Raw genomic sequence first — 12,923 nt, forward strand, 5'->3', positions numbered from 1 at the left:
GGCGCCAACAGTGTTTAGGGATGATCAAGTGGATAAGAATGAGCGGACGTGGAGAGGAAGAAATGAGATTAGAATCGATCTCAGCCATCCGTTTCAGATGTAGATAAGGAAAAAAATATACTTTAGGTTTCTTGTAGATTTATCCATGTATATAAATATTTGTAGAAAATATGAAAAGTCAAACAAATGAAAAAAAAATTAATGACGTCGTATTTAATAAAAAAAAACAGAGGTAGTCCATGAATGGTGTAGCGATAGGCAAAAAGGCGTAGGCAAGCTGCGCACCAATGCAACAGTTGGTCTCTGACTTTGCCGTAGCGATAGCAATGAGTGAGAATCGTGCTGAAGTGTGGTGACCATCAATGGTGGAAGTGGAGGCAGCGCCTCCACCATCTCCACTATGGGGCGGTGGCGAAGGCGCCCGTACGAAACAAAGTTGGTGGACAGGAGTGCCCCATCAATCATCTGTCACTACTACCGAAAATGACCCCTCCTTGGCGGTACGATAATAGAGGACTGTGAATTGCTTGCAAAACAAGAAGCAGGGACGCACATCAACATTTGCCTCACACGTCCTTGTGCACATCCATGTCAAAATAAAATCGCGAATTGACCTGTTGCTACGTCAGGCTTATTATACCAGCAGGAATAATGGTCTGCGCTCTGCAGCCATCCCCATCGTGGTGATTACAGACAACTTGAGAAACAATCTTCTATCTCAGTCACGACCAGCGACCCCTCGTCACCCATGCCATCACTAACAGAGGAATTATGTACAAATACAGCGGCATTTCAGGCCTTCAGAATGTCGTAAAATGCGGAGGGCCGGTTCCGCTTCTTCAGACATAGTTCCTGCAAGCAGCAAATTGTGTTTCAATCAAATATTCAGTATCCCAGAGTTCCAGGAGAAGAATATAAGATATTTCCAAGTGAAATCCTCATCAAAAGAAAAGGTGTTTATTCCCCATCTGCATTCATGCTTAAATTATCCTTTTCGTTAAAAGTTGCATAGCTTATTTTTATTTGCACTGTGATGCCAAGTGCTTCACCACCTTGTAAATCAGCCTTTTTGATGCAATCATGTAAGTAATAAGTACCCAAAGTACAGAGGTCAATTGGTGATCATGACAGTGATGTTAAAAGATTAGTGCCAGAAGATAAATTTGAACTTAGTGAATATGACTATATGACCAGATTCTCTGCTGAAACCACAACTATGGAAAGTAAAATGATTCACATGTACTGATGTACAGTAACAGTACCTCCACTGCAGAAGCCACCCTCAGTAAGCTAGCCTCGCCCCATGGACGACCTATCAGTTGCAAACCTATAGGAAGGCCCTGCTTGTCATGACCAACCTGACAAGACAAACAGCAACATGTCACTGGAGACAATTTATCTGCATTTGAGCTAGATTAAACCAAAACCATCGATTTTCTTACACAAGTTCTCAACTTGTCTATCAGAAACAATGCCAATGGTATATCCAACTATGCTAGGCAGCTCAATAGTCCAGAAGAGTTCATTATATATGCCGAGTGGTAATTATGATCAGCCTCCAGTATAGACCACAACAGGTAACAAGAAGACGCAATATGTACTCACTCATGGTACATGGATAGTTGGATGATACTTACAGGCACAGTTAGCGCTGGCAAACCAATTAAGTTCCCAGCTATGACGAATCGCATCAGGTAAGCTGCAATAAAGGGCAGTGTTAAAAAAAAGGTGTATCTGATCTCCGTAGAACAAACAACCATACTTATACAAGCATCAAAGTAGGTATGCATCAACTTGAAGAAAAACAGGAATATATCCTTTTCTTGGTAAACTGCTCAAAAGTATACAATGAAATTAATGAAACCACCGAAGTTCTGTTTTGTTCAAACTGAATGGTTATAAAGCAAGCAAAAAACATGTAAATTGCTATAACCCTACAGTGAGACCATCTTTGTTTTTCTCCAGCTTTGCTTCAATGTAAAACAGTGACACACACTAGCCGTCAAACTTCATAAGTTAAACCCTCTTTTCACAAGTTAAAGAGTTGCTTAGATGCCTAATATACAATATCCTGCTCACAGTTTACCTGACACAACATAATCAGACTCTCCTGACTTCAGAGCACTTGGTGGTATTTTTGGTGCAGTAATGCTGGAAAAACAACAGAGTTGCTTAATTCTTACAGCAATTGATAACACACTTCATAAAAGAGGTAAGGTATATAAAAGCTTCTTGGAAATGTAGATAATAACAATGTATAAATTGAGGTGCGTCATCATTATTCCTGTCTATTTTGAACTGTGGATTGGCAAAGATAAATTCAGGGATATTGTCTACCATGACACCCTTCATTAGGTTAGCAACTGAATATCTAACCATTCCCATGCCACGTTTATATATATAATTACTCTAAAGACTTCTTTTAAATTGTATACTCCATCTCCGAGAGGTCAAACTTCATCAGGTTTGAGTGTTTGACCAGTAATATACATGAAAGAACACTATTTATATTTCACACTTGAAAATATTAACATTAGAATTTTATTAGTACTCTAAAAATTTTATATTTTTATGTAGTATACATGGATGAATTATAAAGAAAACTTCTGCATCTCTTACCCAGTTGTAGGAGTTGCAATGACATCAACCTTCTTGAAAGCTTCCATGTGATAGTGCATTATCCTCCTCCTATATATGCCCCCATGAAAAGGTACATTAAGTGCACACTTAGCACAATGTAGGAGACAGAAACAAGAAGTTACAACAAAACACAAGCGTCAGGAGCCCCCCATCCTCAATGTATAGTAGTATAGGTCAGGCACAGATGCTTTGCAGTTTAGACTCAATTGCAAAATCAACAAAAGGGAGAAAAGTAAAATAAATTCATAGGCTCTATGTATGCTCATGTTCACCTTATACATTGAGACGCCACATAATCAGTTGAAGTGAATGACCCAAAAAGTGCCAAACTTGTTCGAGTATCCAGAGTAAATTCAGTTCGCCTTCTGGAAGAGATAAGCTGAGTGTTAGTACCGACAAGGAAATCTTTTGCTTCAGATAGCACATTGTAACAAACAACTTAAATTTTAGCATTTTACAGACCAATAATTTCAAGAATTATTCCCCCCTGGAAGGAAATGTCTAAGAACTACTGCTGGGGAATGGGGACAACATTGTGAAAATGGAATCCACCAAACAAATAGGTACCCTGCTTTGTAATGAGGAGTCAGGTCACATAATGATTCTGAGCCAATCGAAACGACATGGGCAGTACGCATCTCTTCAAGCTCTGGTAATATTATCTCTTCTATCTTGAAAGAAGCAAATTGGACTTGTTAGCTGAGATGTCAAAGAAGAGCTGAATGTGCATATAAAAGATACATCATGATCAGCTCAATAATCAGTTACGAGGAACTGCAAACCCCAAACAAAATAAACATATACATTTCATAATCAACATTTCGTTATAATCATTAGTTCAAGTATAATGGCATTTATAGATGTAAATAGAATGCACTTTTATATATCAAAAGCCACAACAGTACAATGATGGTTCTATTATAATAAGAGCTTGTTTGCCTTGCAGCTGCTATATCATTATGTAAATATAAGTTGATAATTCGGGGAGTAGAAATGTTAAATAGTGCATTGTTATCATCTAAGTTGTTGAGATACAAATGGGCTTACTTGACATCCAAAAGTGCTACAAAGAAGGTTGAGTGCATCCTCACATGTACTCGATATCTCACGATCAGAAACATCATGAAACCACTACAGAAGCGTATTTCATTTTAGAACAGGTATGGACATACCAAAATACCATTTAAAGTGAAAAAAATGTACCTCTGTATATTTTCCTATTTTAACTGATCCCATGATATTGCTGTTGTCAGGAGAAAGCAAATTTGGGACACACAGTGGTGACTGCAGAGAGGGAAGAGAGAGAAACACAGAAGTTGTAAGATTGATAGGAAGCATTAAATCCAGCATCAGATGCTATCCTGTTAAGTCATGCTGCATTTTTGTGGAACAATGGAGAAGGCACAACATTTCACTCTACTATGAGTCTTAACACACTGTGGAATCAAAATTTGTCTATGGAAAACAACAGTACCACCGTTTAATCTGCTATCATTTCAAAGCAAACTGCCTAAGAGGCTGACTGACTGGTACAATCTGACCACATACAGTTGACATGAAAAGCATGCCAGAGTTCTTGGTACTTAACAGGCAGGAAATAACGTAATATCTTACTGGTCTAAGGGTAAGCTTATCCATGGGTCTTGATCCTGCTATTGCAGAATACCTGAAACGCCATACAATACAGTTAACAGACACCCAGTTTTATCAAAAAGATAGTCATACCTAATGATACAAAACTTCTAACTTTATCAACAAGATAGCTAAATTTAACGGGGATATGCAGGGCATCTAATGGTATCATACAGCACGCAAAGCTGCTTACACTAGCATAACATCCTCTACTGATGATGCAAGAGGAGAAGCAACTGCAACAGTCCCAGAATCACAAAGTACCCTGCAAACAAGATATCTCTAATTAGAAACATGCAACTGAACGACTTTGAAATTTTATGATGAGATTTAGTACAAGATAACTTCATGTAGCGACTGTGTAGTCTGATTTGGTTGATTGTTGCATGATACCATGCAAAATAAAAGGCAAAAGCAGTTTCAGAACACAGTGGATGCTAACTTTGACTAGAGCAGCTTATTAGTAATCCTGGAAGGTAGTCTAATCCATATATAGCATAAATGACGGATAAAATAACAATCATCTATTTTAGTGGTGCCTTTGGTCACCTCTAAAATTATAGGATTGGCAGGTGAAATAAGAATAAAGGAATTTCTCTCGAAACCCGGTTGGGTTTCTAGCTCGATTTACTAAACTCTGGTAAATATTCAATGAAATGGAACATCTCTTTATTACCCAGTCATATCGGTCCGCCCAAATGTTGTCTTGAAACCAACAATACCACAAAGTGCAGACGGAATTCTAACTGAACCTGTTGCGAAGAAAAGGTAGCAATCAGAGGCTACTACAAATAAGAATCTAGTGACAATCAATATCACACTTCTATATGTACAAACCTCCACCATCTGTTCCAAGTGCTACTGAGCATAATCCTGATGATACTAATGCAGCAGGACCAGATGAAGAACCACCAGTATATCTATCAACCGAATGTGGATTTCTTGCTGTTCTGCAAGATGAAGACTAAGTGACAAAAATAAGTAAAAGAAGAACTGAAGAACAGAAACCAGATGGAAATTGTCTGATCATGTGATGATTATCATAAATGGTAATTCTGGGTTGCACTTTCCTTTTGCTCCTTTATAGAGTAAGGTTCTTTAATCAATAATACCGTTGGATATATTATTTATGTGCATTCCAGAATTCTGATTCTAAACTAAGCTTTACTCAAAGTCAATGGAATTTGCTTCCAGGAAGTAGTAAAAAATCATATTTTTAGCAAGCTTTAGAAAAAAGCAAGATAACAGCATAGTTGATATCTGACATTTCTCTTGTGCTCTGAATGCCTAAAACAAGGGAAGAACATTTGTTGTATCCATGTGTGACTTGACAAAACAGCCATATATCATTTGGCTTCAAATAGAAAAACAACCACATAAGCTGTAGACACTTTGACATAATGAGCAGCTGTCCAACTATTGATCATACCCATAATTTGGATTGTTTCCAGTTACCCCAAGACCTAGCTCGTGCATGTTTGCTTTGCCGATAAAGATGACTCCACATTTCCGCAACCGAGCAACACAGACTGCGTCTTTCTCCACAGTATGGATTTGGTCAAAAAATGTTGTGGCACCTGCCATCCAAATCAAACATAATGTGTTTTGCGCTACTTTAACAGTAACACAACAATAAATATCATCTTCAGTGTCCATTAAACTAACCCTTTGTTGGATACGGGAAACAGTCAATGTCATCCTTAATGGCGACAAAGACCCCATCTAAAATGGATATCGGGCTTCCTGGGCACAAGAAGCAACGCACATCATGGAAACCGGATAGATGAGAATTTTAAATGGAATTTCTAATGGAAGCCATTCAATTCAAAGGAAAAGAGGATCTGTACTAAGAAAGGGGAACATGAGTAGTCAAGTTGTGGCAAACCTTGCTCAAATCTCCTGGTGGAATCCTCAGCTTGCTTCCTCAGGTCATCTGCATTAAAATATATCAACATTGGCATTGGAGGCTTCTTGTTGTTCCACTCTTCCACCCCCGCGATGACATGCTCAGCAACCTATGTCACCAATCAGAGTCAAACAGCAGAGATGCAGGAATGCAACCAGAAAAGCATGCAGACACTCTGGCCAGTGGACTACTTACAACTGATGGGGTTGTGATCCCTGAGCGGTATGCATGTGCAAAGTCACGGATCTTCCAGTAAAGGAAAGGGAGCTTCTCCTCAGTAGCCCAACGCACTGACGGATCATACGGGGGGAGGTACTGCAGTGCTTCATGAACTCTTTCCACTGGGTGCCTATCATCCCCCACAAGCACAACTCCCGGTTCCGGGTCTGAACAATTTCCAGAAATTAACCAAACATTGAGTAATGTGACGCTTCTAGGAATAGAGAGACCCAGAAATTGTGGTAAAAGCTGTTTCTGTCAAATTAATAATCCTGGGAACTTGGAGAATTTGGATTACTTGGAACAATAATGTTTTCAGTGGAGCTAGCTTTTTGCTATGATTATCCATATAGCAAAACATTAATGATATCTCTCAATCTGCTAAAGCACTGGTACATACTTTTTTTTGGGTCACATTTTCCTTTGTGTAAATCTGTAAACTTTGCTAGTCCTATATCAATATATTTGATGGAATCATGTGCTACTGTTGCCATTTGAAGTGAGTTAAATTTCTAGTGCAACATCAGGTGTCGGAGTTGAGGAATTTTAATTGGGTGTTTAAGATTCCATTGTAAATCTTTAGACCTCTCGGCATGAGCGAAGAGAAGTAGAAGAGGAATTTTAAGGATAACATTTTGTAATATTCATTCTCCTTTTTGTAAATCTGTGAAGTTTGCTTAGTACTATACCGATACATTCCAGTAGGATGGAATTCGCCTGCTACCGTTCCTATGTCAGTTAAAATGCTGGGTTGTTTTATGTTCAGAAATGTGCAAGAGTCAATCATTGATGGTGCTGCTGCAGTTGCTTGTCGTGCCGAAGAATGAACGGAATTGGGAAGGATGGGCATCGTACCCTGCGGTGGGTACTCCGGGAAGTACATGGGGCGCTCGGGGATCACCGTCTGCTGCAGCATCTGCGTGAATCCAACCCATAGAGAGGCCGGCGAAGGAGGAGGAGAAGAAGAAGGATTAGGAATGGATAATGGTGAACGGGAGGCCGGATAAGGAGGGCGCTGACCTGCGGCATGTTGTTTTGCGACTTGAGGACGGAGGTGATGAGCGGGCCGAGGAGGGGCGACTCCATGAGCCAGAGGAAGGCCCTGAGGGAGAAGCCGGTGAGGTGCGGCGCCTGCAGCGCGGGCGACTTGTACCGGACGGCGGCGATGTCCACCTCCTCCACCGGCGGCATCGCGCGCGGTCGCCCCGTCGAATTCGATCCGCCCATCTCCAACCAAGCAAGGCAGAGCAGAGGATGGAAGGAATGAATGGGGTTTATGGATGGTGAGCGGAGGCGACAAGGCTAGGCCGGCCGGGCAGGCAGGAACGAGTGACCACGCCAGCCAAGCACACATTTAATTCGGTCAGACCTTGCCAACGCACGCTTCCTCGTGCTTTGTTTTCATCATCTTCTGGAACACAACTGACAAGGCACGTAGTGGTGTTTGATTACCTCAAATGTATTAACGAAGGTAACGTTATGTTTGATTGCGGTGGTTTGTAAATTCATTGCTTAAATAATATCTATACATTACCCTTCCTCCCCTACCATAATCAAATACAACACCCACACCGTAATCTGATTACGTTACTAGAGTGCAACCGAACAAAGAAAGTAATCACCCATTCCACCACCAAATACACTGTAATCTCATTCCTTTTACGTTTACGTTACCTTAGTATGAACCAACCACTATCTGAAATCGATGCCTCGAGATTGATGGCCACCGATGCGATCAGAAACCAGGTAATCTACTGTTTACATTAATGATCGAGGAAAAAGGAGATCAAGCTGCTCCTGTATTTGGCACCTCTTAGATTATTGACTTTTTTCATGCACTTAGATTTATCTTATGTCTAGATGAATGATGATATCTACCTCCTCCGTCCCCAAAAGAGTATCCGATTAGAAAATTTCGGACACATTACTGGTCCAATTGATTGATATCAATGGCATCTATATCCTTATTTTTTTTAACATATGGCTCAACTCCAGGAGGCGAAAAAATTACATCCAGAAGCTTCAAAGGAACAATGGTTGGGCGTGCACTCAGGATGAAAAAGCGGCCGACATACAAATTTTTTTATAGCAACCCTGCATCAGCCCTAGCCACGTACCATGGATTTGATTTGGGACCTCCTTCACCTCAACCAACATGATCTATCCTCACTGGACTCACCGTTCTCCGAAGAAAAAATCAAGCAAGCCATTCACTACATGCCAAGTGACAAAGTCCCTGGGCCAGACGGATTTACGGGTTTATTCCTAAAAATATGCTAGGATACCATCAAGCAAGATGTTATGGCAGCGGTAAACGCGTTCTACTGCCTCTGGTGCAACAGCCTACACCTACCTAATTAACACAGCTAACATAATCCTGTTGACGCCGGATTTCGTCATCAGTAGAATTGGCGCCAAGGAGAAAAGAAGTCGAAGAAGTACAGTTGGGAATCGGTCAAATGGTGATATAATGCGGAATCGGCCGGCAGCTTTTGCTTCGCTTCAGGGTGAATGCGCCAGACTCCCAATCGGCAATCCTTTGCCGATAAGAAATCGGCCGATCAGGAAGATGGACTAGTTGGGCCTGTATGGGCTTGGAAAGATGGAAGGATAAGGTGGAGGTCAGCCCACGAAGCGTGGGGTAATTAGTTTAGCACGGATTGTGCTTGTAGATTGTTTTCTGTTTGAATTAGAGATAGAGTTCTAGTCGGTTAAGAAGATTATTTGTACGGGGCTATAAATAGCTACCTTTGTAAATCTGTAAACACAACAATCAATCAATACAACAAGTTACTTTCTTCTTCGTACTTACTTTCGAGCAGGCGACTTCGCCATCACTTTTTTCTTCTCACGAGTTCGTGCGGGTTGGCAGGGCTGCATCATCTTGATCTCCGGCCGATTCTGTAAGTTCCGTTTATCGAGTAATATCTAAGCCTTAACTTCCGGCGCATCGCTGTTGTTTCGTTTAGATTTATTCATCAGTTATCGATATCAACTAGATTCATAGGTTTTCACCTGTTTTCCTAGTTTTTATCACCAGTTATCCCGCTAGGAATCGGTAGTATCGGCTTTCATTATTTTCTGTCGTTAAATCTATTCATTGCCGATTACATCTTTTCCTAGTGCTGTCTTCATAAGCTTTGTACCAATTACTTTAGTATTTTTCTGTTTACAAGGCTACAGGGATCGCGCTGTCTTATAGCCGATTTCGTTATCACAGTAAATCGGCCGATTCGCCGATAAACTCTCTCGATCGGAAACTTAGCCGATCGTGGTTTCTGAATTTGACACGTGTTCTTCCTTGCCAATCAACAGGTCAGATTGGCTGGCACGCCGCGCGAACCGCACCAGGGCATTCACCCGAACAGGAGCTAAGCAGATTCTCCCGGGTCGTGTGTCGGTCGCTGGGATTTGGTTGACCGATTTCTAGTGCCAACACACTTTTGGCACGCCCAGTGGGACGAATACAACCGCTGTCATGTCTAAAGCTGCTGACGTCTCCGAAGATAACGTCATCGAAGTGACGGAAGCAGATCTAAAGGACGACCAAAAGGAAGATTTGAACAAGTATTTGGAGCAGGTCCGGAAAACTTGCTTAAAATCCTTCAGTCGTTCCAGGAGCGGGGAGACTATTAAAAAGACTCCTTTTCCCTACTCCCCGTCAGATCACAATTTCTGAAGATTCGGATAAAATGTCCGATATGATTCAACAATCTCTTCATCACGCCTTCATCAATCAATCCCCGGTACTCTCGAACATGGTGCACAATGCTGTTGTCAACTCCTTCGCCGGAGGTATACCTCAAGGGTACAGGGGACCAACGTATTTTCAGCCGATTCCACCAAATCAGGTTTATCAGGCTTCACAGCCGATCCAACCTTCTGTCGGAGGATCCGGTGCTTCTGCGTCATCAACACCTTTGGGATATGGTTCTATCCAACTGTCCTCTGCACCACTCCCTCCAGTCAGCCCTTCACCCTGGGGGGCACCTTTAAACACGGCCGGTTTGAATCAATCGGTCAGTCAAGGGAATCCTCCGTTCCAGACATCCTCCCAAACGGCCTCTCGGCCGATCATACCACCATACCAGCCTATCGCTCCGGAGATCAACAAGACGTCAGAGCTCATGCTATATGATGAAACAAGTGGTTCATACAAACAACCGTCCTTTACTACACCACCAGCTTACACTCAGATACCACCTTTTCATCAATCTCCTTTTATTCAGCCTCCGATTTATCAGCACGTGCCGATACCGCAGCCAACTGTTCCCCAGCAACAACCAGATTGGTCGGCTCAGATTGCAGAGGTAATGCAAGAACAATTCGGCTTGAAGCCGAAAGTACAAACTTATACCTATGGAACACCATACCCATCTACATATGACTTGTTGCCGTTCCCTCATCGGTACAAAGTTCCCGATTTTACCAAATTTTCGGGGATGGATGACACCTCTACCGTGGAACATGTGAATAGATTCATCATCCAATGCGGGGAGGCAGCTACGCAAGATGCCTTGCGGGTACGGTTGTTCTCGTCATCCTTATCTGGATCGGCCTTCCAATGGTTCACAACTTTGCCACCAAACTCGATTATCACATGGGCCGATCTAGAAAGACAGTTCCACAAGTACTTCTATGCTGGGGTCCACGAAATGAAACTGTCTGATTTGACTAGCCTCCGGCAAAGAAGTGATGAGCCGATACCCTCGTATATACAGAGGTTTCGGGAAATCAGAAACAAATGCTACTCCCTGGCTCTAACCGATGCGCAATTGGCCGATATAGCTTTCCAAGGCCTGCTGCCACACATTAAAGAGAAATATGCTTCACAGGAGTTCGGGAGCCTAAGCCAGATTGTCCACCGATTGTCCGGACAGGAAGTACGTCCATTCGATCCAAGAAGGAATTTCCAGAAGAAAGTGGCATTCCTGGAAGAATTGGAGGACGAGGAAGATGCCGAAATCGGACTCGCAGAGTGGATTAAGGGAAAGAAGCCAATATCATGCCCATTCGGCAAGAAGGAGCCGGAAGCATTTGGTTTCGATACGACTAAAGCTGACAAAATCTTCGATCTTCTACTCCAGGAAGGGCAGATTAAACTCTCGCCTTACCATACAATACCCTCTGCCGAACAATTGAAGAAGATGAAGTATTGCAAGTGGCACAATGCCACGTCACATGATACCAACGAGTGCAAAATCTTCAGACAACAAATACAGTCGGCCATTGAGCAAGGCAGACTCAAATTCGAAGTGCCGGCAAAATCGGCCAAACCAATGGAGATCGACCAACACCCCTTTCCTACCAACATGGTTGATACGGGGAAGAGTTCGCTCCAAACAAAAGTGCTGACATCCGAATCGGCCAAAAAGAATGGCTCTGTCGATCCCAGGAATCAAGCTACGCCTGAAGATGTCAAAGGGAAGCGGCGAATGGAGGACGAAGATGGTGAGTCAGAAGGGCCACGTATTACTTCCCAGTTCCTTCTCCAGAAGTACCAACGCCAACATGAACGTTCGAGGTCCCGAGAGGAAGCGATGCGTCGGCACGAGGAGCACTGGAGATGCCCATTCTTCATTCATTGTTGGGAAAATAACCTCAGGCTACCATCGGCCGATACTTGCCCAGAGTGCAACGGTCCCTATCGAGGCAATCGGCCGTTCACCAGGTCTCGCTCTAGAGACGGAAGACCAGAACCGATCAGCAGGACTTGGTGCAACTCAGATGACCAGCGCCCTCCCGTGCGTGATCGGCTGGGGGGCAGAAGTGACCGGTATGATCGGTCAGAAGACAGAAGCCATAATAGGCAGGGGGGCAGGGCCAGAAGTGACCGGTATGATCGGTCAGGAGATAGAAGCCATAATAGGCAGGGGGGCAGGGCCGATCGACATGATCAATCACATAGCAAAGCCAGCGTTCACAGCCGGCTCGAAGACATGGCCGATGCTCGGGTAACGGACGAGAACCCGTTAGGACGCGAGCCGGAATGGGAACGCGCCGGGAAAGAAGGGAGGCCAATAAACCCCAGGTGGTGCCCCGATGGTTTAACCAAATCACAAAAACGGAGAATCCAACGCCTCCGTCAATGGGAACAGCAAGAAGAAGAGAGCGCGATGGACAAGAAGGAAGGGAGGCCTTGGGTGTGGCGCCCCAAAAGAAACGACAAGGGCAACGATGAGTCGGCGGGTGATGAATCGGCAGCCGAAATCGGTATGGTTTTCATATTGCCGATGGAGTTCATGACCCCTGCCGACCAACAGGACGTATCGGCGATAGAGGAACAAACAGCGCGGTTGGCTTTAGAACCAATGATGGCCACATTCGAAAAACCCGAAGACGACGAACGACAACACATGAAGGCGTTGTTCCTTAAAGGGCATGTTGATGGTCGCCCCCTCACTAGATTGATGGTCGACGGAGGAGCTGCCGTCAATATCATGCCGTATGCCGTACTCCGGAAGCTGGGAAAGAGTGACGACGACCTAACCAGGACGGACATGATGCTCAAGGACTTCGAAGGCAA

At 43.2% G+C, this 12,923-nt stretch overlaps 1 protein-coding gene across 2 annotated transcripts; it reads right to left on the reverse strand.

Moving 5' to 3' along the window:
* Positions 1 to 494: 494 nt before the first annotated feature.
* On the reverse strand, positions 495 to 7,724 carry LOC117864324 (fatty acid amide hydrolase). 2 transcript variants are annotated; one of them, XM_034748376.2, is made up of 19 exons: positions 7,418 to 7,720; positions 7,253 to 7,313; positions 6,374 to 6,564; positions 6,158 to 6,287; positions 5,938 to 6,015; positions 5,702 to 5,849; positions 5,110 to 5,222; positions 4,949 to 5,024; positions 4,466 to 4,537; positions 4,255 to 4,306; positions 3,844 to 3,924; positions 3,688 to 3,771; positions 3,208 to 3,311; positions 2,913 to 3,005; positions 2,620 to 2,688; positions 2,087 to 2,151; positions 1,638 to 1,699; positions 1,263 to 1,358; positions 495 to 852 (listed from the first exon to the last, which is right to left on the reverse strand). In XM_034748376.2, exons 1-19 carry the CDS (start codon positions 7,622 to 7,624, stop codon positions 793 to 795), a joined length of 1,842 nt encoding a protein of 613 aa, XP_034604267.1. In that variant the 5' UTR covers positions 7,625 to 7,720; the 3' UTR covers positions 495 to 792. The 2 variants fall into 2 exon arrangements, with proteins under 2 accessions (XP_034604267.1, XP_034604268.1); XM_034748377.2 differs by lacking the exons at positions 495 to 852; positions 1,263 to 1,358; positions 1,638 to 1,699; positions 2,087 to 2,151; positions 2,620 to 2,688 and having other exon boundaries at positions 3,103 to 3,311; positions 7,418 to 7,724.
* Positions 7,725 to 12,923: the final 5,199 nt, after the last annotated feature.

Source organism: Setaria viridis, chromosome 7 (assembly GCF_005286985.2).
Source record: "Setaria viridis chromosome 7, Setaria_viridis_v4.0, whole genome shotgun sequence".
NCBI classification, from domain to species: Eukaryota; Viridiplantae; Streptophyta; class Magnoliopsida; order Poales; family Poaceae; genus Setaria; species Setaria viridis.